Source organism: Phyllostomus hastatus, unplaced genomic scaffold (genome assembly GCF_019186645.2).
Source record: "Phyllostomus hastatus isolate PE091 unplaced genomic scaffold, TTU_PhHast_1.1 phas_contig_40, whole genome shotgun sequence".
NCBI classification, from domain to species: domain Eukaryota; kingdom Metazoa; phylum Chordata; class Mammalia; order Chiroptera; family Phyllostomidae; genus Phyllostomus; species Phyllostomus hastatus.
The window spans coordinates 17415355-17442758 of record NW_025333872.1 but is presented as its reverse complement, the minus strand read 5'-3'; the positions used below and the strand labels follow the sequence as shown (position 1 = coordinate 17442758).

General features: G+C 38.5%; 1 protein-coding gene across 8 annotated transcripts in view; it reads left to right on the top strand.

Moving 5' to 3' along the window:
• Positions 1 to 26623, top strand: part of HMGCLL1 (3-hydroxymethyl-3-methylglutaryl-CoA lyase like 1) — a 169576-nt gene extending 142953 nt beyond the window's left edge. For 7 of the 8 annotated variants that reach the window (XM_045843359.1, XM_045843356.1, XM_045843355.1 and 4 more), the window contains 2 exons: positions 20862 to 20987; positions 25331 to 26623. In XM_045843359.1, the coding sequence (XP_045699315.1) occupies positions 20862 to 20987; positions 25331 to 25432 (228 nt within the window). In that variant the 3' untranslated portion in view covers positions 25433 to 26623. The remainder of the gene's footprint in view (positions 1 to 20861; positions 20988 to 25330) is intronic. The other variant, XM_045843357.1, reaches the window with a different exon arrangement.
• Positions 26624 to 27404: the final 781 nt, after the last annotated feature.

Here is a 27404-nt window from a genome sequence, read left to right as displayed (position 1 = left end):
TGAAAGCATGGAGTAAATTAGCGTCTCTCTCTTGTTACTTGTTTTTCTGCATTATTCTTATCTTGTTATTTTACCCTTGTTTTTCTCTACCACCAGAATGTCAGCCTTTTGTAAGCGAATAATTAGTAAATACTGATTTCCTGATTTATTCTTTAGGTCCATGAGAGCACAATCTTTGTATGCATTACTTTCCACAGCAGTACACTTTGAACCCAGAGCCATGGAGAAACCCAACAAATACCTGTTTAATGATGGGATGAATAGCTACCACTACTGAACAGTAAATGTTTTAAGTTTCCCAAGGCAAAGACATAGTTACATAAGCTCTTAACACTAGTCAATTATTTTGTGATATTGAATTTTATATGGAATGTGAGGTCAGTCCAGAAGGTATCCACCCATGTAATATGAAAAATAGAGATATTTATTAAGGAAGATACAAGAAACATTGTACTTAGGACAATGATGTCTCAGTCCCCTTCAAAGCAGGCACCTTGTTACCTCACACAGTTCTCCCAAACACCATCAGCTGCCCCATTGTATTTTCCTGAATCTCACTGACGATCTGTAATTTCTTCCCTTTCAAAGATGATTTTAGTTTTGGGAAAAGCCAGAAGTTACAGAATGCCAAATCTGGGCTGTAGGGGGTGCTGAGTCACCTGGGTTATTTGATATTTCCCAAAAAACTCTGCACCAGACATGGTGCATGGGTGGGTATGCTGTTGTGATGAAGCTGCCAATCACTAGTTGCCCATAGCTGCAGCTTTCTGAATCATTCAAATAGTTTCCACAGATGAACATTCAAGCTTAATGCAAAATTTGATGCAGATTCATTGCTCTAATCATTCAGTCATTTAGAATGCGATGGTCACACAGTACACATGTTCACTCAACAGCATCTACCACCCCCACTGACTAGGACAGTGAAGTCATCATTGTTCATTCATGTGCATTCCAGTCCACTCTCCTTGGCTGCCAGGTTACATGGATGTCACGCAAACCATGCTCTTTATATTAACAATGGCTGAGCTTTTTCCACACACACCTCATATACTGGGTGGCTTCTACAATAGGAATTTAGTGAATATTTATTGTTTGGTCTGCTCAGAATAACACCTCTTCTTCTTCTAAGAAACTGTTCCCCAACCACTCTAAATATATGGGTGTTTTTTATTGGTTTTCTATCCTTACCCAGGGATACTTTTTCATTGCTTTTAAAAAGAGAAGAAAGGAGAGAGATAAACATCAGTGCAGAAGAGAAGCATCAGTTGGTTTCCTCCCATATGTGCCCAAACTGGGGATCCAACCCACAACCTACATATGTGCCCTGACCAGAATTCGAACCCCCAACCTTTTGATAATAGGAAAATGCACCAATTAACTGACCCACACTGGCCAGAGACAACCTTGTGGGTTTTGTTAGAGCCTATAAATTATGGCACTTTACCCAGCCTCCCACACCCAACACACACACACACACACTCCTCCGAGGTGTATGAGTAGACTCATTGCCCCAGTGCTGGCCATCTTTGTACTCTAGTGAGCTTGGCTTTAACAACTGTTCCAGAGATGAACATGTGACTCCAGGTGGGTCAATAAAGATCCTTTGTCAAGAGTTTTCTGGTTGACACTCATAAAAAAGTATTTGATTTTCTTATATAAAACCCTGTGGCCTGGGGGTAAAAGGCAGAAAACTGTACTTGAACAACAATTAAAAAAAAAACCTGTGACTTTTGTCATAGCAGGCACAAAAGTATAAAACCAACACAGAGAAAAAACAAATGATGAGAAAAGGAGAGAAAGAAAGAAAACAGCAAAAAGGAAAAAGGACTCATGGACATGAACAACAGTGCGGTGATTGCTCAGGGGAGGGGGTATAAGAGGACTAAATGATAATGGGAAAATACAATAAGGATTTAAATAAAAATAACAAAATGTTTACCAACAAAAAAAGAAAAAAAGAAAGAGAAAAGAGAGGGAGGAAGAAAAGGGAGGTATAGAAGGAAGGAAAAAGAGATGGAGAAAGAGGAAGAGAGGGAAACAGAGAGGGAAAGAAAGAGAGAAAAATAAGGAGAGGAGACAGAGATACAGAGAGAGGGAGGAAGGTAGGGAAAGAAGGAAAAAGCAAATGAGGAAAAGAACAAACCAGGGATCAGCTCTCCAGATCAGCTCCACTAAATTCTCCCACATTTTACTTAAGCAAATCAGTGAATTTCTGTTCTTTATTGATGTTGTTTGTTGTTAAATAATTCAACCTAATCATCCTGATTAATACAGAATGCAATATAGTAGAATTGATGGGTAATATCTCCAGCAGGAGTTTTTAGGATACATGTGGGGGGAAAAAATGCCCCATCACAAGACATTTCTTTTTTTTTTTTTTAAGATTTTATTTATTTATTTTTAGAGAGGGGAAGGAACAGAGAAAAAGAGGGAGAGAAACATGGTATGGTTGCCTCTTGAGCGCCGTCTACTGGGAACCTGACCTCCAACCCAGAAATGTGCCCTGACTGGGAATCGAATCCAATACCCTTTGGTTCACAGTCTGGCACTCAATCCACTGAGCCACACTAGCCAGGGAAAGACATTTATTTTTTTAATATTTTGTAATGATTATCAATAAATGCAAGAGAATAACCTTAAAATGGGATTCAGGGGAATCATCTTTGCAGGAGCCTGAGCTAATGAGTTGCAGTTATGTGTCTTCCTGGTAAAACAAATTGATATACAATAGAACTCAAGTTTTTAGAAGAGGATGGATAGTATGTTCCTTAAAGTGTCTTCCTTTAATTTTTTTCTGAATCTTCCTTTGACAAGAGCTAGGTAGAAATGAATTCAAAATTAAACACAGTGAAAAGGATGCAAGGAGTTGTCACAGTCTAGCCAGAAAGCAGAAGACATACAAGCAATTGAATGTAGGGAATTATTTATGCAGGTTATGGGAGAACTACAACACTAAATAGACAATGAGACAACCTAGTGATGAGCAAGGCTCTGGACTGGGGCAGGGCAAACCAGGTTCCTAGGTACAACATTTAGGAGGCACTTACTCTTAGGTGCTTACTCTGTACTGGCAAATCTAAGAATAAAATCCTCCTTAAGTCTATCACCTTGGGTGCCTTACTTTTTAGGAGATTAGAACCAGCAGGAAACCACCACTACAACATCCATGAGGCCCCTTAACTGGATGAACAAGGGAAGGGCACAGGGTTACTGGACCCCAGCATCCAGTCACCAGGAGGAGGCCAGACCCATGGTGGTCTGGTCCACAGTCGAGAAGACATTGGGAGCCACAGAGGACAGGGGGCCTGCTGGAGATATAGAGAAAGGGAGATATTCTGGCTCCTCCCTCTACCAGAGCCTTCTACTGATTGAACCTACAGGAGTCCGGCTGACATAGGAGTTTAGGGAGTACAGCCTGAGGGATCAGTCCTCCGAGATAATGAGCAGGAAAGGGATGGGCACGCAAGCCCTCCCAGAACAAACTGGCATTTGACTATGACAGGGCTGTGTTCTCTGGAACTCAGAGGTGTAGATGGCACCTTTCTGGTTCTTTTGGGAGAATTGTAGAGACTTTCATTCTTGCCCAGATTAGACATTTGGACATTTTTTACCATAATTAATATTTTTGTCATTTCACACATATCCTATATCTAGTTTTTCTCCTCTGAATGTTATTTAGTCAGCAAGGAAAATAGCACTTGAATTAGACTAGATCTAAAGATTGATGTCTGCTTATCTTTTTATTGTTAACTAAGCTTGGTATTAAATTTGGGGTAATTGGGAGTATTAAAGTAAAAAAAAAAAAACCTATGTTACAGGTCCTGTGGAAGCTTTTTTAAACCTAGTGGTATTGGGCAGCCTTGCCACAAATATCAAATATGTGTGGGTTTGGCACTCTTCAGGAGAATCTTCAACGAGTGTTTTTTTAAAAAACTATGTTTTATATGACTTTTCCTTGGCTATCCACACTGGACATCACAGTCATGTGTCATCTGGAGGCTTATTGCTTTTGCCTTCTCAAGAAATCACTGTGTCTTTGCTCAGAATTTCCCTGTCATAGTTCAGATGCCAAGGAATAGATGTAACCTCAGTTATGTATGGCTTCAAACTACAATAGAAGAAGCCCTTAATATTTTAATGTTCATAACTTTAGGACACAATTACATGTTATTGAGCAAACTAAATTCAATTCACATTTATAGAAAGCCTTAAGATTGGATAGAACCCTAGAGGCCAGCCAAAATACAATAGTTTCACCCACTGTAGAGGGATTTTTTTTTCTACATAGAATTAGATTGTTTTTAATACTTTCGATGGCAAGGAAATCATTATTTTGAGTGTTAACCTATCTGAGTTTGGGCAGCATTAAATGGCTAAAGAGTTATCCCTCATCATCAAGCACAATCTGCCTCTTTGTGTTTTCCTCTGGAACCATGCAGTGCGTGTCTCCTTTCCTGACCACAGTCATCTTGAACTATGTAACTACAACTGTTATCTACCTCTGAATTTTATCAAAGAGAAATACCCACAACCACTTCAACCATTGATTGTATCCTGTTTAGGGAAATGTTGCTTTGACCTTGTTCACTTTTTGCCTTAAATACTATTCTTGCCAACAGTTGGTTTGCTCTAAACCTGCTTCATCTCCTATAGATTTTAACTGTAATTGTGCCTACTTTTGTTTTCCTCCCTTCTTTGAATAATTGGCTTCAACTGGAGAAAAACCCATTCTGATTTCATGTATACTAAGCGTTCTTTCTCCTTTCAAGTTGTACTCATTGCTTAGAAAAGTTAATACCATTGTAACCATAAATATCTTGTGAGATATTCAGATCAGTGGTGGCTCCAGAGTAAACAAGGTCCTTGGTAAGTTACTTAGAAATCAAGCTGAACTTTAGTTATTTGAGATGAACAGTAAGAATGTGAGTGATAATACCCATACAGTGATGCAATATTATATTTTAAACTCTATATATTTTAAATATATGACAATGTCCAGTTTAATGAATCCTCCAGTATAAATGCCTCCAAATAAATATCTCCTAATAAATGACTAAATATATAGGGTCTGGCCCAAATAATCCCCCTCCTTTTTATTACAAAATCTTTTACTACAAAAAATCATAAGCATGTAATTCTGTAACATAACAATATCACACTCAAGCACACCATCTAACATTTTAGGTGAGATGTTCAAATTAAAACTATAAATTGTTATACCCATATTATTACCCTATCAGCCACACTCAAAGCAGGTGTTACTTCTGCCAGACCCTTAATATGTTCATCAGCTTAGTCATTCCTCATTCAAAAAAGTGTCTCAAATTTTTCTGACCTTCTTTCCTCCTGTTCCTAAGAGTGAGCTAAGTTTGAAGGGAGTTTAAGCATCACCCTGCTGTTAGTTAAGGTTCCCCGGTATGATGGCATTCTTAGTCCTCTGGGGTCTGAGATGGAGCTTCCCAGGCTGTTCAGCCTCTGTCCTTGTGAAGGTCTCCTAAGCAGGATCTGTGGTCATTGGCCCATACTCTGGGCACCTTCCTGGTCATGATGCTGGCTCCTTCATGTCCACCAATGCCCTTTCACCCTACTGGTGGAACTGGGACACTGTTGTATGCTTTCTGTGACAGGTTTGAGTGCCCTTTTGTCTTTGAAGTTGTCTTGAGTCCCACTTGCCAGGTACCTCACTTTGCTGCCCTGGAATCTCAGCTAGCAGGATATGGGTTTCTGAGTATTATATACAACTCCAGTATACAACTTTGGAAGCGGAACCAGTCTCCTCTGTTCTAGGGCTCCCCTAAATGTATGTAAAATTTCTATCACCCATTACCCCTGACAACATCCCTATTACTCAGCAGGGAGGAGGAGCCTTAGACTCTTCTTAGAGACCCAGGTAGCATGTTATGATATCTTTTAAAAATATTTTACTGCTCAATGGAAACCAATTTTTGGGGTTATATAAAGGCTTAACTATGAATTAGATCATGCCCAAAGCCATGAAATCATCCCAGAGACAGGTGAGCAAGTAGAAATAGGTATGTAATGAGAGATAAAAAAAAATAAGAATGTTTGTTTCGAACTAAAGGGATGCTTTAAGAAACATCATGTGTTAACTATCCAGTTTTCTATATTTATGGTGATTTTTTAAAACTTTAAAAGATTTTACTTATTTTAGAGATAGGGGAAGGAGAAAGAGAGGTAGAAAAACATCAGTGTCTGGTTGCCTCTCATGTGCCCTCTACTGGGGACCTGGCCCACAACACAGGCATGTGCCCTGACTGGGAATTGAACTGGCATCCTTTTGGTTCACAGGCCGGCACTCAATCCACTGAGCCACACTAGCCAGGGCTTTAATGATTTTTAATAAAGCAACTTCTACCTTTCACTGGAGTTGATTTCACATCCCATTCTAGGTAATAGGTCAGTCTCCACTTATTTGTTAAGCTAGAAATCACAGTGCTTTTATTAATAACACCTTTTTCTTCCACTATTCCTCATTGATTTAGACAATATTTTACCTCATAAATTTATCTAAAATTCATTCCTTAAAATATTGGTATTCCTTCTGCTGCATTTTAAATAATCACTATAGTTAGTGCATTGCACTTTCTAACTAGTTACATATTTCTATTTACATATTTTCCAACCTCCTATTCATCTCAATTATTGCTCCCTTGCTAACAAAATTTGAGTAAAACAAAAAGCTGATGATGGAATGATTATTTATAAACTTTTAATATATCTTTATTTCCTAGAGAATAAAGGCTCAAGCTCTATAAACAGGCAGCCAAGGCCTTCACCATCAGGATCTGTACCTCACCCACACCCCAACATAAAAGTTGCATTAAAATCTCAGCGTGTCCTTGGCCTGTTCATCATGTGTCTTTTCTCATTTGCATGTCTGTACAACATTCAGTCCCTACTTTCAACATCTTTCAAGGCCCAATTCAGAACCAAAGTGTTCATCAAACTTTCCCCCTACCTCTCCTTCCTTGTTCCACTACAAAATATAGAGACCACATCACTGGTGTTTCTGAAGAGCTGTGTTTATAATTCTTATAATAGCTACCACATTCTACCTTGTATTATAGCTCACTGTATTTATGGATATCTTCTCTGCCAGATCATTAACTTAATGATGTATTTAGTTACTAATGTTTGTTTCAAGTGACAGTAGCCAACTTGAGCTACCTTAAGTGGAAAAGGAGACTGTTATGAGAACACCAGGATGTCTCATGGAAACCTCTTAGAGGAAGTATACAAAGGAAGGGCAGAAATTTGGAAGCCTTTACAACAGATTCTGAATCTCAACTTTCACCACTTCAAATATGTGACATTATGTATGATTACATTAAGTATTCAGTGACTCAGTTTCCTCACTTATGAAGTAAGGATAATAATAATAATAGTACTTATTTCCTGGGATTATTGTGTTAAATGCATATGGCACAGCTCTCATTAAATGTTATTTAAAAACAAAGGTAGGGAGGAAATCAAAGCTGAGCCTCAGGAAGGACTGAAAGGCTGTCTGGAATTCAGGTGCAATTTCTCTGATTGAGTTATGCTTCATTTTACCTTTTATTACAGACAAGATGTCATTGCTCCCCATTGCTCATGAAAAAAAAATGGCTTGTCTATAGCCATATGCTGTGAATCTACCCTCTGAGACTGATGGATTCTGTCTCTGTTTCTGCTCCAAATTCTGGGGGAGGCCACAGTGACTTACCCAGGGCAGATCCAACCAACTGCAGCCAGGATTAATAAAAAGTCATTGAGCACACAAACAAAAAAAAAAAGTTTTCAGAAACCCATCTTTATCATAAGGCACTTCTAAAAGAAGGTTTAGGGAGCAAACAAAATAGTGATCCACTAACATGTTTTATTTATTTTGGTATCCTTATTATGTAGTTCTGTGTCTCTAATTCAGTTGTATCAAGTTAATTTATTATCCTGTGTAGACATACTTGCACTCTGGTTTTAGGATTGCATGCGTTATTTTTGTATGCATATCATCTGATTGTTTTAAAAGTATATGAATAGTAACTCGCTGTGTTCTAGGTACTATGCCATATTCTGACAGTATATGAATGAGATGGAATGAAGTTCCTGACCTCATGAAGCTAATATATTCCTCGCTGCTTTAACATTTTTTTAACGTGTTCCTTCTTTTATCACAAGCTCTCACTGGTTCGTAAGTGTTGCTAACACTGTTAAATCTTTGTCAGCACCACTGTGTTTTTAATTTTTTCTTTTAACAGTTTTTTTTGCTTATTAACCATGTAGTTACATTTTTACAATAGTAGGTAGGCCTCCCACTAACATCCATTTTGGACCTGGGAATCACTTACCTCCTGTCAGTGAAATTTCAGAGATCTAAGGGCTAAGTTCTAGCTTCATCTCCACAACTAAAGAATTCTGTGGCTTTTGGTGACTCCCTAAAAGCTCTGGGGCTTTTAAAATAAATTAATCAATCATGTAAACGACTGAATTATCTGGTTGTAAAAATCTGATTTGCAGACATTTATGAAAAATACATGATGACTTCCACCTTGATAAACACAAAATTTTTTTTTACACAATGTTACTTATTGCTCTACTGGCTTTTCTCTATTCTACTCACCCTCATTACCATCATTTCCATCCATCTGTCTTTCTACACGTTTGAAGAGTATTGTGAGAGCACATAAGGTTTGGTCCAAGGGAAGCAAGTGTCAGGGATCTAGAAAGATGACCAACTCTTCCCAGGACCCTCAGCAAAAGAGTTCAATGACTAGGTTTTGTAGAAGACTGAGCATTTATTTTCATCAGAAGCTGAAGGATCCCCTTGTTCCTTTAACATGTATCTGTACCTCTTTCTGTCCTCTCCTTTTAGTCTACCTCAAGGACAGTTTTCTCAACTAGTTTCTTGGCTCAGTTCCATGTTTCTGCCCTAGTCTCAAACTTAGCCTTACCTTTCTTAGGTTTATCTCTATTAATTTTTTTTCCTGTGTGTGGCATCATTTCTTTGCTCACTTTATTAGCTCTGTCCTGTATGGCTTCCAAGGTGCATAACTTGCATGTCACCCATATCTCCTCATTCACATTCACCCACCCCGAGTTCTGCCCCAACTTCCTTCTTCATTTCACCTCACACACAGGTCCTGTCTGTCTCTCTACCTTTGTCAAATGCTTGTTAAAGCCAGGATTTATTGGATGTTAAGTGCTAAGTATGGGATAAATGACTTCCTTGGAAGATTCTCACTGTATTCTCAACAAGCTTTACAATTGGGGCTACAGAGAGGTCAAGTAACAATATCAAGGTCACAGTTAACAAGTGTTAGAGCAGGTTCAAACAGAAGTCTGTCTCTTGAAACAGATCGCTTAAGCACTAGGCTGTATGCTGTACATTTGTTTTTAAATCTATCGCCAGCTCTCTCCTGTCCTGTTTCTGCTGAGACAACCCATTTCAAAATCTGTCCATGGCATAAGTCCAGTAGATTTTCTCAGCTCTAATTTTCCTTAACTACGTGCAAGCTTTTATTACTGTAAGTGTAAGTATTTAGAGAAACTTTTGCCACCCTGACTTGTAACATTGAACTTCCTCCTTGAACTTGTCTCTTTCACCAACTCACCTTCCTTATCCTACCTCCAAAACGTAGTGTTCACCAAACACCAGCACTTGATTCTTTGCTATTTCATTCTAGACAAGTTTCTTCAGAGAATTCAGAAATGAAATAAATGAAGATAAAATTAATTTTCATTATTTTAATTGCTATAAGAGATAACTGACTGCCTGTCTGAAGCAAAAAGAGAGACCATGTATTGTGGGTTTGTATATGTAAGAGTTAAAGGGAGGGAAACCTCAGGACAAAGAATGGAAAGAACAATTTAAGAATATACTGTTGTAAGGTCCTTCCCTACACATGGCATAGACATTTGAAGGTAGACTGTTATTAATTAAAGATGTACATTGTAAACAATAGAGTAACTTAATTTAAGGAAGAGGTAGAAATATTAAGTCAGTAGAAGAGATAAAAATGGAATCATAAAAAATATTAATAAATGAGAAAGTAGGAAAAGAGGGAAAGCAAAGCAAGTAACAGATAGAACAGAAAATAGCCAGCAGTGTGTCAGATCAGTGGGTCTATCAGCTCTAATGGTCTGTGCAGATAGAACAGTGCACCCCAGAGTACATAGTGCCTCCAGCCTCTGGATGTTTGTTCTTTTCTCATTAGACAGTCCACTGCACACAGTGCTGTCCGTGAGCATCTTTCCTCCAGGGACCCAGCTTTGTTCTATTTTTTGGCTCACCATTTTCTAAGGCCTCAGGGTCATTTGCATTTGACTATTAAAAGGGAAGAAGACACAGTTTTTGGAAAGACTTTTTCTAGAAATGACCTGCATGATTTTGCTCACATACCAGTTGCTAACCTACAGTCACATAGGTACACCTGCCCACAAGGGCAGGTTGGTCAGGTCAGCTGGCTAAGTCCTGGGAGAAGAGGAAACAGATTTCTGGTGCAGAACCACAGATGAGCAGTTAAATCAAAAGGTTAGAAATTTTCAAACTTTATTATCCATAAAATTCATCTTGGAGTTTAGAACAATGCATACAATTTGGCTTTAGAAGAAAAAAAAATCAGATTTGGGGAAAGAACACAGAACTCTGCATTTTAAATGAGGACCTCACGTTACCCTGCTACTTGGATGGTCTCACTCTGGGAAGAGCCACACAGGCAAGAGGGGCCTCCATGGCCGCTGGAGCAGGGTGCATTGACACCTCAGGCATTTCCTGGAACAACTTCATCTGTTGCCAGTCAAGTGTGTTCTGGGGATCAGCATTTTCAGCATAATGTGGGAGTCATTAGAAATGTGGAAGCTCAGGCCCCATCTCAGACATAGTAAGTAAAATCTCATGCTTTAAAGTTTTAGGACAACTGGCCAAGATATTTTTTGCCAGTACATTAGAGAGAATGGATGGCTACTAAAGAAATGTAGGGGCAACATACACTTGAGAACAGGCAAAAGGAGATATTCTGAGAAGAGTCATCTGCAGAATTCGAGTTGAATCCAGGGAATGAGAAAACAGAGCAAGACCAGTCTCTTTTGGAGGTACTTTAGTGGTGTAAAAAGGGAACAATGAGGGAAGAAGAGTGCACATTTTAAAATAAGGTTCATTTGTCCTAATTACATGACTCTGTGTGTATATTATATAAAATAGATTTTAAAAAATCTTGAGACAAATAAATCCTGTCAAATGGTATTCTGACCTCTAATTTTCCATTTTCTTATAATCATTTTTCATACTATTAAATGTTCTTTGAAAATATTTAATTGCTTCCTAATAGTGTATCTCACATAATTTATCAATTGTTTCCCTCTTTTTGATCATTTACCTTTTGGGCTTTTTCCACTGCTAGAAATAATGCTATAAAGAGTATCCACCCTCAAAAAAACAAACCTACATTAACGTTTCTGGCTATTTTCTCAGGTTAATTCCTAGAAATACTATCACTGGGACAATCACCATGCACTTCTTGATAATGTTGTTAAGTTGAATAGAAACTTCAGAAAGTTGAAGACTCATAAAAAAATGAAGCTTTTGATTTGTCAGTGCTCTCTTCCTAACTTGCACCTTACCTCCTGAGGCTTTTATATGGATCAGATGAAATGATCCATGTGTAGTAATGTGTCTGGCATGTAGCCAGTGCTTATTAAATGTTAACTGTTAATATTGTGCAGTAGCCCACAGTTGTTAACTTGGGTTTGCATTCTTCCTCTGTGTCATGCTAACTGTCTGAAGCAGGAAAGATCACTCACCTTCTCTGAGTCTCAGTTTCCTCCTCAGTACAGTAGGCAGGTATTACTACTCACTTCACAGTGATTTTGTGGGGTTTTATATAAGAGAAATATATGGTGTAATAGCTGTGACAAAATAAGCATTTAATAAATGTTTACTAGTAGTATTTATTATCTTCTCAATGTTACTAAAGTTGAGAAATCTCCATTGTATCTGTTTTTCCCAACTTTCTTACCACCCTTCTATGTACACACTCCCATCACTATCTCAATCTGAAATACGCTAAATGAAGCTAAACTATCTCACTGGCTGTAGTAAGCTGAGGAGAGATGAAGTATATAGGAAAACCTTTCCAAGATGAGAGATACTATATGAAAGCATTACTGATCATTCACCCTTAGTTTAGTTATCCCCCCACAGTAATCTGCATGCCCATCATTATTTACCTACCAATTTTGGTGATACTTCAGTTTATTAAAACACTGGCCTTTATTCATGTATGCTAACTGTTCATTATCTGTGGCTTATATAGCATCTTATTTTCCCAACACACATAAATAGCAAGTAGGGTTCTTTCTCAACTGGTAATTCAGTGTATTACCCAGTGTACAATAACTGACTGAGAAGTGTCTCAAGGCAAGATTAGAGCTTCCTGAAAGAGTGCTGTCACCCATTAGTGATATCTGGCCCAGCCACTAGGAAAGTACTTCATATAAGGATAACTGCAGTCTCTGTCGGGGGCATATGGACTATGAGGAACAAGTTGAGGATAAAAATATTAGAAAATATGCATATTTTCAATATTTTATCATCCATGAATATTTGTCCTTTCCCCCCTAAGTAACTTAATATCCAAAACAAAATTTTGCCCTGTTGTGGCTCAGTTTGTTAGAAATCATCCTGTGAAGCTGAAGGTCCCTGGTTCGATTCCCAGTCAGGGCACATGCCTGGGTTGTGGGTTTGGTCCCTGGTCAGCGTGCATGTGTGCAAGAAGCAGCCGATTGATGTTTCTCTCCCTGTCTTTCTCCCTCCCTTTCCCTCTCTCTAAAGATAAATAAAACCTTTAAAAATTAAAAAAAATGAGTATTTTCTACTCAGCAAATTTTTAATTTAAAATTAAATCTAACATTATTACAGGCTTTTAAATAAAAATTTGATCTTCAAGGGTAAAGAAAGTAGGTGTAGTTTCAAAAAATAGCATTACCAAAGTTTTGTATTCCTTGAGACTTTAGTGTCCTTGGTACCCATATTCTTGAGTTCATTAAATATTTTGAAATCCTGAATATACTGAAGATTATACATTTTGTGAAATGATTTTTTTTTACTCCTCTTATTGTATTTCTCAGTTTTGTTTGGGAAATCAGAAGATCTGGCAGCATCAGGGAAAAGTCAAGATGGTAGTTTTAGTCCACTTAGCGGCCTGGTCTGGGCATCTCAGCACCATACAAAGTTAATGCTCCTCAGAACTCATCTTAGGTTGTCACACAGAACAATGTGTTCTCGACCTATCTATAGCCAATTTTTTCATTTTCCAGAAAAAGCGGTCACTAGAATTTGATCTCCTTTCCTCAGTGTGTAAGCCTAAGCATGTATCTGGAGAGCTCGGGCAGACAGAGCGTGCTGAAGGAACCCACCAGGGTTAACATGCCCCGGTTACTGGGCTAATAGCTTTCACTATGAGCTTTGAGGAAAGTGGGAGGCAAGGACACCGCAGTCCTTGAGTTCATTTTGTTTTAGAGATAATTTAGAGCTCCCTGAGCTCTAAAGAGAATTGTTTCTCATTTGATAATAGTAAGCTGCTTCTCAGTAGCTTTGACAGACACACTATATACTAATTTCAATTTCTAATGCTTAGCTTCGTGAGGTACAGAACATGGTATTCTGTAAGTCCCTGGGACATAGAACCGGCTTCATAAACAAGTTCCAGTTAAAGGAAGAAAAAATATATATACTGGATACATTGAACCACAGTTTGTGTTATAGACCATTTGTAAATGTGTTCTTGTTTTAAAGGAAATACCTATTTGAATTACACAAAGCTGTTTATGTGTTTGCCACTTTCTTGTGCCACAACACAATGGAGTGGTCGATGTGTGACTTCAACTCGGTGGATTTTGGAGCTACACTGCCCCCATGTGGTTACTCTTCCAAAAATGTTCTTTCCATCAAAACAAAAAGCAAAGGCTTTGTTTTTGCATTTTACGGCACAGAACACTGCTTCTGCGATCACATACACACACGCCAGGGACCTGAAGTCTGAAAGTAGCAACTTGTGTTGGAGCACTGAGAAAGGGGATGTCTTTCTAGGAATAAATTTTTAGTGCAGATAATCTCTTGTATGAGTACATCAGCTAGGTGGCCCATAGATTATCTTTTAAAATATATAGTACAGTATGTGTAATGGCATTTACTTTAATACCATGATTTCAGAAATGAAGTACAAATATGTTCCCTGTTTGCTCTGCAGAATTGAAAAGGATAATTATTTTTTCTTGCCCTGTTAAGAGCTTGTTTACATCATATTACCTGTAATATCTAATGGGATAGGGAAATAGATGTAGAGAACACATACATAGTAAGATCAATTTTTTAAATATGTTATATGGGTCATATTATACATTGAGAAGATCTTTATCCCTGTGTAACAGAATTGCACATTTAATGAGGACAGAATTTAGGGGACATTCCATGAAAAGAAATATTTTTAACATACTAGGGTTTTTTTGAGAAACTTTCAAAGGAATTAGTATCTTAACATTCTCCTTCACAGGTAATGTGAACTCTTAAATTTGCTTCTTTAAACTTTAAATCCATATATTGCTATTATAATTGATTGAATTAATTTGCTAAGGGTTTACTGAAAGACAATCCAAGTCTAGAGCTAATCTGATACCAGAAAAGAGAAAAGACTGATTTACAAGTAGCTTTCACCCAGACCATTACTGCCATTACCAGACATGCAGACCAGCCCTGCAGGCTTAAACCTTGGGATGATTAAGTAGGTGCACGTAATGAAGTTAAGAAATTCAGAGTCTTGGTTTTATTTGTGCTTATTCTCATTTATTTACTATCATTCTACAGCAGGTTAAAGTTTGCAGAAACCTTATCTTTTTCTACTTAAATGTATAGTAATTAACATTCATATTGGAGATATTAGAAAACAAAGACAAACAGAATTAAAATAAATTACCCATAGTCATACCACCCAGTGATCACCACTGTTAGCATTTGGCATGCCATCAAACCTTATTGTTTTGTTTGTTTGTTTTTGTTTGTTTGGAAAATGGGGTCATGATTCTATCCACCATTATAACATTCTCTAACCTGTTTCTTCCCCTTAGCTATGGATTTAAATCACATTTATCATTCCATTTTATAGCTACACCATAATTAATTTAAATTATATCACATTATAGACATTTCAGTGCTTCCAAATTTTTATTCGTATAGAATGCACTGTGATGAATAGATGTGTATGTGAGTAGTGTGTTTCACGTGCAACACATATACATTCCAAATATATACATTATATATCAATCTAATTACAGGAGTGGACAAAAGTAGGTTTACAGTTGGAAACAAATACAATAACAAATAAACAAAAGTATAAGAATAAACTGTGTTTCATGTACTCACAACTGTAAACCTACTTTTGCCCACCCCAAGATATTTACTTAGGATCTGTGGACTATTTCTTGGAAGGATATTTTGGATAAGAATTACTGGAATGATGGATATGGGCAATTTAGACTAATTGCTGATTACTCACCAGAAAAAAAATTACAATTTTCCTACCAGTTTAAGTTTTTCTGTTTACCTGAAGTTTCAGCAACACTGCGTTTCTTGTCATTGATATTTGTCAAAGTCTAATGCACATAAGAAAACTGGCCAAATCATAAACTCACACTTGTGCAAATTTTCACAAACTGATACTGGTGGAGCCAACCCTCTTTCACGAGATGGAGTGCTGTCCACCCCCGGGAAGCTCTGCCTGGGCCCATTTTCATTTACATTTCAAAGGTTAACTCTTATCCAAACTTACAATAGCACTAATATCGACATGAAAACTTACCTAACTTGAATCATCATGTATGTCCTCTTTTGCTCCTGATATCTTTCATACAACCTTGTGTTTGTGAGATTTGTCCATATTGTTAAAGTTGTAGGTCTTTTTTAATATTCTGTTGCTCTATACCATTTTATTGCTAATAATCCTTTTCAAACTGAAAGTGTAAAATAATGTTTTAGTTCCAACCTACAGTTGTTATTATGTTTGCTCTATGTTGGCATTGGTTATTTATTTTTCCTCTCTGACTCCAGTTACTTTTGTTGCATTGGCCAAAAAGTATGTCATGTTTTTTCCATAAAATAAAAGACACATTTTTCATTTTCACCAATGACTATTGATTTGGATATTTTGAGTATGTCAGCAATCTCTTGCTGTTGGCTTCTAGTGGGTAGAGGCCAGAGGTGCTGCTAAACATATTCCAATGTGTGAGACAGCCCCACAGCAAATAATTATTTGGCCAAAGTGTAAATAGTACCAAGAAACTTTGCAAACCACTTTCAACAAGTTTGATCAGTCACAGCACCTTCTCCGTACACCGCACAAATATTTTGTGTTTCAGTTGTGTTTTTACCCTTCTAGAAATAATAGAACATAATGCACCAAAAAACTTGCATATTTTCTTCCATCTTTAATATTAAAATGGTTGCACAAAAATGTACCAATTTAAGATTTTTAATGCATGCTGATATGACAGCTATCATAATACAATCTAATAAAATCGTTTCAAATGAAGCTAAAGACAACTAAGCACTACTAGAGCCAGTGCAGAAAAATACATAATGGACTTTTAGCCAAACCAATAGTATGACTAGTCTTTTGACCATAGCCACACAATAGGACACATTAGCCTTTAGTTACAAAGTAAGAGTGACTTTTGTTTTTTCACTGTCTCCCAAAAGGACAGTTAACACTGTGCTCTTTTGACAAGGCAACAAGTGTGCCTTCTGTAGCTCTGTGGTTGCAGGGCCTTTGTCCCCAGCAGTGGGAACAGGAACAAGATCTGTGGGTTCCAGCCCTCATGGTGCACTGGATGAAGCCACCTTTCCCCTATCATGCTGGTACTGCTGACCTTTGCTACCTCATACTTTTTGGGGTCTTCTTTCAAAACTAGTTTCCTTGAAAAGTCAAATAGGTAACTCTTTGTTGTCCCAGGGTACAGAGCTTCTCTAAAATTAAAGCTGACTCAGACCCAGGAGTGATAAAGGACAAGATGGATGAGAGCCGCTGCCTCAGGGCTTCCCACACCTATTTACACAAAAGAATCACAAGAGGGAGCTTCCAAGAAATGCCAGTGTCTGACCTCATTCCCAGAAAGAAACTGATTTTATTGCTTTGGGAGTTAAGTTTTGAAAGGTCCCAAGGTGATACTAATGGGCAGCCAGGACTGAGGACCACCAAACTTCTGTCTGCATGAAGGACAGATTAAATTCTACTGAACTGATAGATTTTAGCGTGTAAGCAGAGTTCCTGCGCCTATTTGATGTCATGGCAGACTTCCAGAGATGAGCCAGCATCCTAACATTTGTCTTTCCCAACTACTGGACCATATACAGATTTCACTGCGAGAGCCTAATTTCTTATACTTCTTGTTCTGATTCATAGCAAATTAGACAGATTGCTCTACATGGACCGATCCTGTGGCTGCTCACTTGTTAACACCTAACTATGACTGAGCTTGTCAGATTCTATTTCAGAGAGGTTGTGGTAATGGAAGAAGAGCTACTGAGACCTTCCCATGGGGAGTGTAATCAGGAGAAATGAAGGTGCAAAAGCAAATAAATACATTATATTTGTAAACTTGCTTTAGTTCCCAAAGATATCCATGGCTTTTGGACTCTGGTTCTGTCCTGTTGGCCTTAGTAAACATCCTCATAAGTCTCCCAAGGAAAATGTACTTTGCCTTGTCAAAGGAACACAGGAGCCAACAGAAAGCTCCCATGATCAAATCTCAAACAACATGAGCAACACAGTGTGTAAGGTAATACTGGATTATAACCCAGAGTGAAAAATAAATACCTATGTGTTACTAAGTAAATGTTTGAAAATATAAAAGACAAATCTCCCATATAGGAGAATTCCAAATAATTTATGTAGATATTTTCCACTCCTTGAGTGCGAGCTGCACGTAGTGACTTTTTTCCCCAGAGAGTACTGTGTGGGAAGAGGGGAGTGGGGTTCTCTAGTACAGAAACCTGACAGACACTGCCTCAGCCAGCTGACAAAGGCTAATGTCAGCCATAAACTGCATTGATGCTATGTATCTATTTGGGTTTCTGAATTCATTTCCAGTGGGAGTAGGGTGAGGTTCCCCACCCAAACCAACAATTCCATAGACACCTCCTGGAATCCTACCATTCAACTTAATTCTGATGCTATTGACCCAGGGTTAGAATCAGATTTCACAGGTTAAACATTCAGCCCCACAAGCCTGCATTCCCCACCTTCATGCCAGTTGCAAGCCCACGGTATCATCTGTGCTTCTAACTGACCAGAGGTTACAGATCAGAGGTTCCCATGACCCTCTCCTTGAACTTCAGATGCCAGTCACAAGTGCAAGTTGTTCCCTGTATTTCTATGGGACTTTCTATAAATCAGAGACTCCCACAACCAGTTCCTTGGGTTCAATTAACTTGCTAGAATGACTTACAGAACAGAGAAATATTTTACTTACTAAAACACCAGTCTATTATAAAAAGACATATTATACCTGAGAAGCAGCCCGATGGAAGAGATGCGCAGGACAAGCTGAGGGGCAAGTGCAGAGCCTCCTCCACGTGTCCTGCAAGCACACTGCTCTCCCAGGACCTGCGCGTGTTCACCAACCCAGAAGCTCTCCTAACCCTGTCCTTTTGGGCTTTTATGGAGGCTTCATTACATAACAGTGATTGATTAAATATCGACCTTAGGCAATTAGTTCAACCTCCAGCCTCTCTTCTACCTAGAAGGTTGGGACTGAAAGTTCCAACCTTTAATCAGAGGTGGCTCCTCCGACAACAACCAGCCCTCAGCCTTAGTGAGAGCCAACTGTTACCTCATCATTAGCATAGCAGAAGGCTCCCTTATAACTGCCATCACTTAGGAAGTGCCAAGGGTTTTAGGTGCTCCAGGCCAGGGACTTGGAAGACCAAATATGAGAAATATCCTTTGGTCACCTGAATGACCAAATGTTTTTATAAAACATAGTATCACTGTATTTTGATGTGAGGAAGTAAGAATCACCTCTGCCATTTCCTCACAAAACTCCAGACCTTCAGTCTATCTATGAGAAAAAAAAAAACTCATCCTGAAGGCCACTGTACAAAGTACATGACAAGTACCAGTAATCAAAACTGTCAAAGTCAGCGAAGAGGAAGCAAGTCTGAGGAACTGTCACAGGGCAGTGGAGCTGAAGGAGAGAAGAGTACTAACTGTGGGATCCTGAATGGGTTCCCAGAACAGAAAAAACTTAAAAACTAAGAAAGTCTGAATAATATATGGACTTCAGTTAATAATAACATATTGTTATTTGTTCATTAGTTATGACAACTATACTGTGATAATGAAGATGTTAACAATAGGGCAACTTAGTGCAGAATACATGGGAATACTCTGTACTTCACAAATTTTCTGAAAATCTAAAACAATTCTAAATAAAAAGTTTATTAATAAGGGAAAGAAAAAAGCAACAGTGACCCCCCCCCCCGCCCCCGAGCGGCAGTGAGAGCAGCAATTGGGATCTTGTTAAAAAATCCAGTTCTCGGGTTATGGCCTTGAATCAGAACCTCTGGGGATCCAGCATTCTGGGGGTGCGGATTCAGATTCTGGGAGTGGGAATTGCTGACCAAGCAGGTTGGCTGAGAGCACTGCTTTCAGGTGCTTCTCATTGTAAGTGAGGTCATGTCACGTTTTCTTTAATGCCCGTGAGTGAATCAGATACGGCCTCCCCCTAGCTTTCCACTACCCAGTTATCGCCTTTCACAAAGGAATGATATGTCTGCTTCTCTTCTTCGATTATTCAAATCTGAACTCCAGGGCCTCTGAGGCCCTGCCGTGCTCACCTCTTCCAGAACACACAGACCCCCTCCTTTCCACCTTTGCTGGCTCCAGGCAGATGACGTGGCCCAACAGTGTTTTCAGAGACCACAGATCACAACAGAATGTGAATTCCCTGGGAACAGAGGTGACCTTAGGCAAAATATGTGATCCTGTGCACTTGAGTTTCTTCATCTGTGGTTCGGGGTTAACAGAAGAGTACCTCATGGATTATTGTGCAGATCATGAGTTCATTCATGTGCATAGATGTTAAGAATAATAACCAGTCCTCAGTGAGGACCTAATAGATGTGAGCCGGGGCTATTATTAGTAGTAGATGTCTTGCCTCTTAAACATTGCCTCACTTCTCCCAAAGTGGCGGGGTTTTGTGTGTGCAATAATGGCTTCGTAAAGACTGGGTGAGTTGAGCCCACACTAGTGGGCATGACTAGTGTCATGTGGCACTAATCACCAAAAGCTATTGCTCAATAACACCAAAACACCTTGGAGATCTTTTCTTCAGACATGGCAAGGCACTACCACCAGTCTCGTTACGCACCTTGGTTTTGACTTGGTATGTTAGAACTACTTCCTGTTGTTATATAATGCTTTTGGGCTAAAGTTTGAATTTTGATTCAATGAATACATACAATCTGGGTGTGAATTAATCTTACTTCCAGCTTCAACCCCTACCCCCTCATTCATATATATATCTATATCTATATGTATGCTCTTACAATGAAAACACCATCCTAATGTTGATCTACAATTGTTCTAGTTCCTGAAATCCTTAGCAGAGCTTGTTAGCCTTAAAAAATGAGATGAGTCAGAGAAGGAATCAGCACCCCAAGGACTGACTGTACTAGCAGCCAGTGGGTAAGTGAATGTTTGGATAATGGGTTCAAATTTTGCTTCTTTGCTCTTTGCAACAGGTTAAAAAGAAATGTGACAATTTAGATGCCAGAAATATACAAGCCCTGGGTGTTTCGGTTTGTTTTTCAGATGGGGATTAACGTGGTGGACTCTGCAGTATCAGGATTAGGTGGCTGCCCCTATGCAAAAGGTGCCTCTGGAAATGTAGCCACTGAGGATTTGATATATATGCTTAATGGCCTGGGGCTCAATACAGTAAGTTAGCTTTGCATATTTCAATATTCATGCATCCTTTGCAGATCCAAATTGGCATGCATCTCAGATTTGGGAAGCAACTTTCAGGTCAAAGTTTTACTGCTTTTGCTATTTGCTAAAATGCACAGTGGGAAAATGCAATAAAAACTCTTTGGGGAGCTTTATAAAGTAACGTACTGCAATAGTTCAATCGCCAATAATGCTACCACTTCACATTTTTATAGTGCTTCATGACCTCCACGTAGTTTTTTAAATGCCTTATCTAATTTGATTTTATGCACTTTGTGAATTAGAGCCTGTGTCTTTCCTGCTGTGATTACTGTTTTCACAGTTTTGGGTTTTTTAAAGATGTTTTCCTGGGAGGAAACACAGATCTCGAATTTTCTCACAATGACAACTAGGGCTTCTGGAGAGAAGCCCAGGGCCCACTTAAAATTGTCAGTGGAAGAACAGAGCTTAGTACTACTTAGATATCAGACAGCGGGCAGCAAGAACAGGCTCTTTACAAGTGGTACCTGGAAAGTCACATGCTCTGTCATCGCAGCCACCAAAATCAGCACCTCGTTTTGCCACATGCTTGTTAACATGACTTATTAGTCTATGAAGCAGGTTTTGTTTTTTCCAGAAAAAAAAATATAAAAGGCAAGAGAAACAGTTCACAATTAGAAGTTTATAATGTTTTCTGAGACATAAAACATTGTCTGGATTACAAATGAAATTCGTTCATATTCTCTCTCACTGGTCCCTCCCTCATGTCTCTCTCTCCCATCTCTCATTTCTCCCCTGTCCCTTAGCTCTGTCTCCTTTTTGCCTCTCTCTCATCTCTCATTTTTCTCTCTCTCTCCCTCCTGCCTTCCCTCCCTCCCTCCCTCCCTCCCTAGTCTCCTGTCTCTCCTCTTTCCTCACTCTACTTCCATTGACTCTTCTGCAACACTAAACTTGCCTGCAGCCCCATTGCCACTCTATTCTGTTTCTTCCCCCTGCCCCTCAGTTCATGGTTTCACAACCACTTGCAGTTATCTAATCCCCATATTTAATTTCACTTGAGAGTGAGGCACTGCCATCCTCAAACACTCTCTTTCTAGCACCTCCCTGCCTATCCCCCGGTCCATACTGTTGGGTTCCTCTCCTTAGTGCTTCTATGCTGCCTTCTGTGCCTATACCTCTGAACCTCTGGTGAGGTTGTAGAATGATCTCATTACTTTGTCTACCTCCCCCTGCAGCCAGAGAGCCATTATTACAGCTTATTCTTACTCCTTGCTTGTTACATAGAGATGCTCAACAACATTCACTGATGTCATGTGGCACTAATCACCAAAAGCTATTGCTCAATAACACCAAAAGCTATAGGCTATCTTCTCTGATTCTGAATAATTATTATTTCACTTAAAAAGTAGCTTAATTATTTTTATGAGAAATGTATAGCCATGACAGAAACTGAAGAGATACAGATCTTTTCTTGGAGATTTAGTGACTGTATTGAACATAGCAGATGCTTAATATGTTTTAGGTCATGTTCTATAACTTGGATGTCCAAATGCAAATAAGCCATGTCTTCATTCCTAAGAATTTTACAATTCAAAGAGAACTGTTATATTTAGTAGCAGCTACAATTCAACCAGTTGCCCATGCTAACTAGCCAAGATTCTCTGCAGAATCAGGTGTCACTGTGGCTTGCATGCCCAGTCAATGACCAGGAGTCACTAACTTGACTTGTGAATTATTTCATCTGTTTGTCCCTTTTTTACTGTCCTTGACGTAACTACATCAGCACAAGTCCTTACTTTCTGCCTGGGTATTCATCTTCCAAGTTCTACTGGCTTCAGATTTACCTTTAAAATTTGTTTAGTTGATTTGAGAGAGCAGGAGTGAGAGAGAGAGAGAGAGAGATCAATCTGTTGCTCCACCCATCCACACATTCATTGGCAGCCTCTTGTACATGTCGTGACAGGAGATCTAACCTCCAACCTTGGCATGTCAACCAACTGAGCTATCTGGCCGAGGCCAGACTTGCCTTTAAACTTATATGCTTCATGCTGCCACCAGAGGTTTTCACCTAAAATGCTAATATGGATGTGCCTTACTCCTGCTTGTGTGCTTGTCAGTGGGTTCTCATTTCCAAAAAAAAAGAAAGTCTGTGTTCTATCACCTAACAGCAGTTTTTGACCTTTTTCATCCCACGGTATGTATAAAATAATTACTAAAATTCTGTGGCAAACCAAAAAATACTATATTTTTTGCCAATCTGACAAAAAAATAGGTGTAATTTTGATTCATTCACACTAGATGGCTGTTGTTGTGTGGGCCATTGTCCTTTTTTATTTGACAATCTAAGGAAAAGAGGCCAGTGCCCCTGACTAAATAGTCAGGTAGTGCCTGTTTTAAAAGTTCTATGGCACACAAATCACTGACCTAACATGAACTAGTTATGTGTTTCTGGTCGTCTTTGCCCATTGTTCTCCACACTCACCACAGTATTTTCAGATGTCGTGCACTGCTCTTGCACTGTGTGCAGTGCCCCCTCCATCCTGTTTCCTCTCAGGAACTAGCACACTCCATAGAAGACTCGGGGAAGGCTTTACCTTTCCTGGCACCCTTCCTTGCCACACTCCTGTCCATCTCTTTCACTCAGGGACCTGACTGTCCCACAGCTTTGCTCTCATAATCACATGAGCATATCTCTCTCAGTGACTTTAAGTATAATAGTACAGGATTTCCTGTTTGGGGGTCCATATTGCCTGCTTCACCATAAGCACACTGAAGACAGAATATATTCTACATGATGTTCTTGAGAGCCCGCAGAACATACTAGAGAACATGAGACATATTTAAGCACCTGAAGAATGATCCAAGGATAAATGCAATGTTCTTTTATAATGATATCTGTTAATTAAATAAAATGGTACAGAAAGGCCAAAAACAAAACCCTTCTTTGGTACAATAGAAATAAATCCCATTGAGTAATTGTTATAATTTGAATTCTTAAAAAGTGAAGAATATTGGTGACTCAACTCTTTCTGTGTTCTCTTGCTGGATATAATTCAGAAATGAAAGACACATGCAGCTGATTATTTACAAAATTAAACATCGTTGGATTAAGGATATTAAACTAAACTGTGTCTACTAGAGAGCCCACACGAAGTCATCACCGTGACAAAATTAACTTTCTCAAGCCAAAGCATGTGTTCGTACCCTAAGAACATTTTATAATAGAAATATTAAAAATCATTTATGAGTCATTTAAAATACATTTGTTGATCATTCTTAAATGGAGAAAAACCACAAAGAAAAGAGTATTGTAAAAGATTTAAAGAGAGAAATTTTGGGTATATATTTGGGGGGGGGCAGCTTATAATTGGGTATATTAGAATGATGGTCTTTTTATGATACTTCTTATAAAAAGCCCCTGATTATTTATACTTGTCTATTTAAGAAAAGTGCTGACTCACGTAAATATTAAAAACATACTTAATGACAAGTCTGAATCTGTTCAATTTTAAGTCCACATTGTTTCTAATCCATGTTGAAGAGAGGACATAAGGATTTATGAAATGCTACATGAACACAAATCTCTGGTTAATCCACTTAATGCTCCACCTCCACCAGTGACAATAAGGGCACTGGGTGGAGACCTCAGTGGTAGCCTTTTGTTATCAAGTCCTAGAGCTGAGGAGCATGCCTTGAACTTGGCTTTCATACTCAACTGCCTATCTGTCATGCATGGATTTACCCCAGCCTTTGTTGATCCTATGTATGACTTCAGACAGACAGTGCAACCTCTCAGGCAAGCAAGTTCCGGCTATTTAATAAATACCATTAATTTTATCTGACCTACAGCTACCTCCTTTGATAGCATACCAGTAATGGTTTTGCTAAATACGGTTTAAAAACATTATACATTGAAATTTCCTGAATTTCTTACAGCTTCATTATTTCTTTTTTAAACAGTAAAGAGGTATTTTTTCCTAAGTCCTTATCTATAAACTCCTCCACACCATTATTATTTTAATTGACCTTCACTGATATTTATAGATTGTTTCTAGCTTCATTATTGTCTGTATAATTCAGGTTGGTACCTGAATTACACTGATTTATTCAGGTGTGGCTAGTCTTTGGTTTTATACAAGTGACCAAATCAAGATAGGTTTTAATATACAAGAAAAATCTAAAATATTAACCACATGATGCATGAAAACAAAGATTGCCTCCAAATTAATAATAAGCAATATTTTTTAGTAAATTTAAATGGTTAAGTAACTACTAATAAAATTAAAAGGAACCTGTTTTGTCCTCTTTCTCCTAAATTCCTCTTCCCCTTTGGTATCCCTTCTTTCTCTTACCAGGGTGTGGACCTTTACAAAGTGATGGAAGCTGGTAACTTTATTTGCAAAGCCGTGAATAAAACCACGAACTCCAAAGTAGCACAAGCCTCCTTCAATGCTTGACATGAATGAATTTGTGACTTAAGGCTGAGAAGATCCATTTCAGCCACAGATATTCATCTAAAAATCATTACTGCCAACTTGTCCTGAAATGTGAAGTAATACAGTTGAAAAAAAGATATTTTAAAAAGAATATAACTGGATACATTCTGAAGTCAACAGCAAATAAGACCAATTATCAGGTAAATTGCAAGCTGAAATTAAATAATAGAATTTGTTGACATGCCTTTACACATGGAGAAAAGTCTGCTCTTTTGCTCTTATAGAAATAACTTTTTAATTTAGTAGACGCGAAATTGACTTCGGATTTCCCTAAGTATGAAATGCAGTGTTAAATACCTGATTGAGCTGCTTTTGCACAGCACACAGCGTGTCGGTCATTTGTGAGCTCCTGCATCGCGCGCAAAGTGTGTGGCCTCGCTGTCGTGCATTGTGCCTCTGCATCTAACTTCCCATTTGCCAAGTTAGTTAAATTATGGACCAAGCGCCAAATCTCCAGCCGGCCCTACATAATTTTTAGCAATAGAACTTTTATATTTCAAGTATGACTAACATCTGTTAACTATTTCAATGACTTTATCTTGTTCCAAGAGGCTGTGGTCAATGGCAAGACGCCATATCCTGGAAACGCATTACGACCTCCCATGTTTGTTCCATGCTTCCAGTTTACCATACTTTTTCTTTCATCAGCTATAGTGAAAAACCAGCATGGTGTTGCTCTACTGTCCAGAAACAAGGCACAACTTTCATCTTGCTGTCTAAATTACAGTGGTGAGAATAGAGAATAGAGAGTAGATTGATACATGTACATAATCTACGCTCGTAATTTTAAGATCACTTCCAAATTGCCTGAGGAAATGTTACTGAGATCCTAAGAATGCTTATTAAACTGTTTTTTAATTCATGAGATAAACTGTTTTCCATTGATTCGGGATATTTTTATTAAATCCCCCCTTTTTTGTTGACTATTTTATGGTTACTTTAAAGTTGAAGTGGCTGGAATTTTATCTTTTGTACCAGAAGGAATTGCCAGAAATAGCAAAAATTAATATATCAAGTTGAGAAGAGGAACAGGAGGACTCTGTTAAGAAAAACATTTCTGTAACCTATGCAAATAATATGGAGAAGGTATTATTACATGCAGGTCTAAAACATCAGTTCTATTATTTATGTAGACTTCTCTAGCAATATTGGGTGATCTTATCTTTGAATAAATTTGAATATAACTTGAAATATAAATGTGAGCATTGTGGACTTTCTATTAAATATTCATTAAAACATTGAAATGAAGAGGAATTCAATAAAATAAGAGAAATACTGTTCATAACTAAGTTAACTTTAACGATGTATAATAAGAATCATGAGGGAAACATTAGTAATTGACAAAACCAAACTATATTCCCATGGAAGAGGCCAACTCATCCACGTTGCAATGGCTGATAGAGCAGGATCTTGTAATCCAGAGTACTGAGCAGCTCTTTGCATGTGGGTTAGTTTTTGGAGGTGGGGGCAGTGCTGGGAACAAACAAAACTGCAGCTCTCTGTGGGTCTGCTTGTTATAGATCCATCCCCTATGCATCTCCCTTCACTAAAAAACACATCCCTGTGCCCTGGGGCAGCATCGGGACACCTGCCCTGATTGTGCATGGCAGGATATACACATCTTCTGGGATGGAGTTTTCCTATCTCTTACAGAACTGTGATAATTTCAGTTTTGAGTTAGTTGGCAAAACATCTGTTGACACAAACTACTTATAGAAGCAGCTAAGGGGAAAACATTGCTGTTTTGAAATAAAAAGTAAGACTCCTGAGAGGGCTGAGCAAGGAGTCAGAAGCCTGAGGTGCAGTCCGGCACACTTATACAGCAGCCATGTCAGTCTGCCAATTGATCATTTCTGAGAATAATTTGATGCTTTCTAATCACAGCTCACCATGAGAAGGTTTGTTTTGGGCATTTGTTATCTTTCTCCACTCA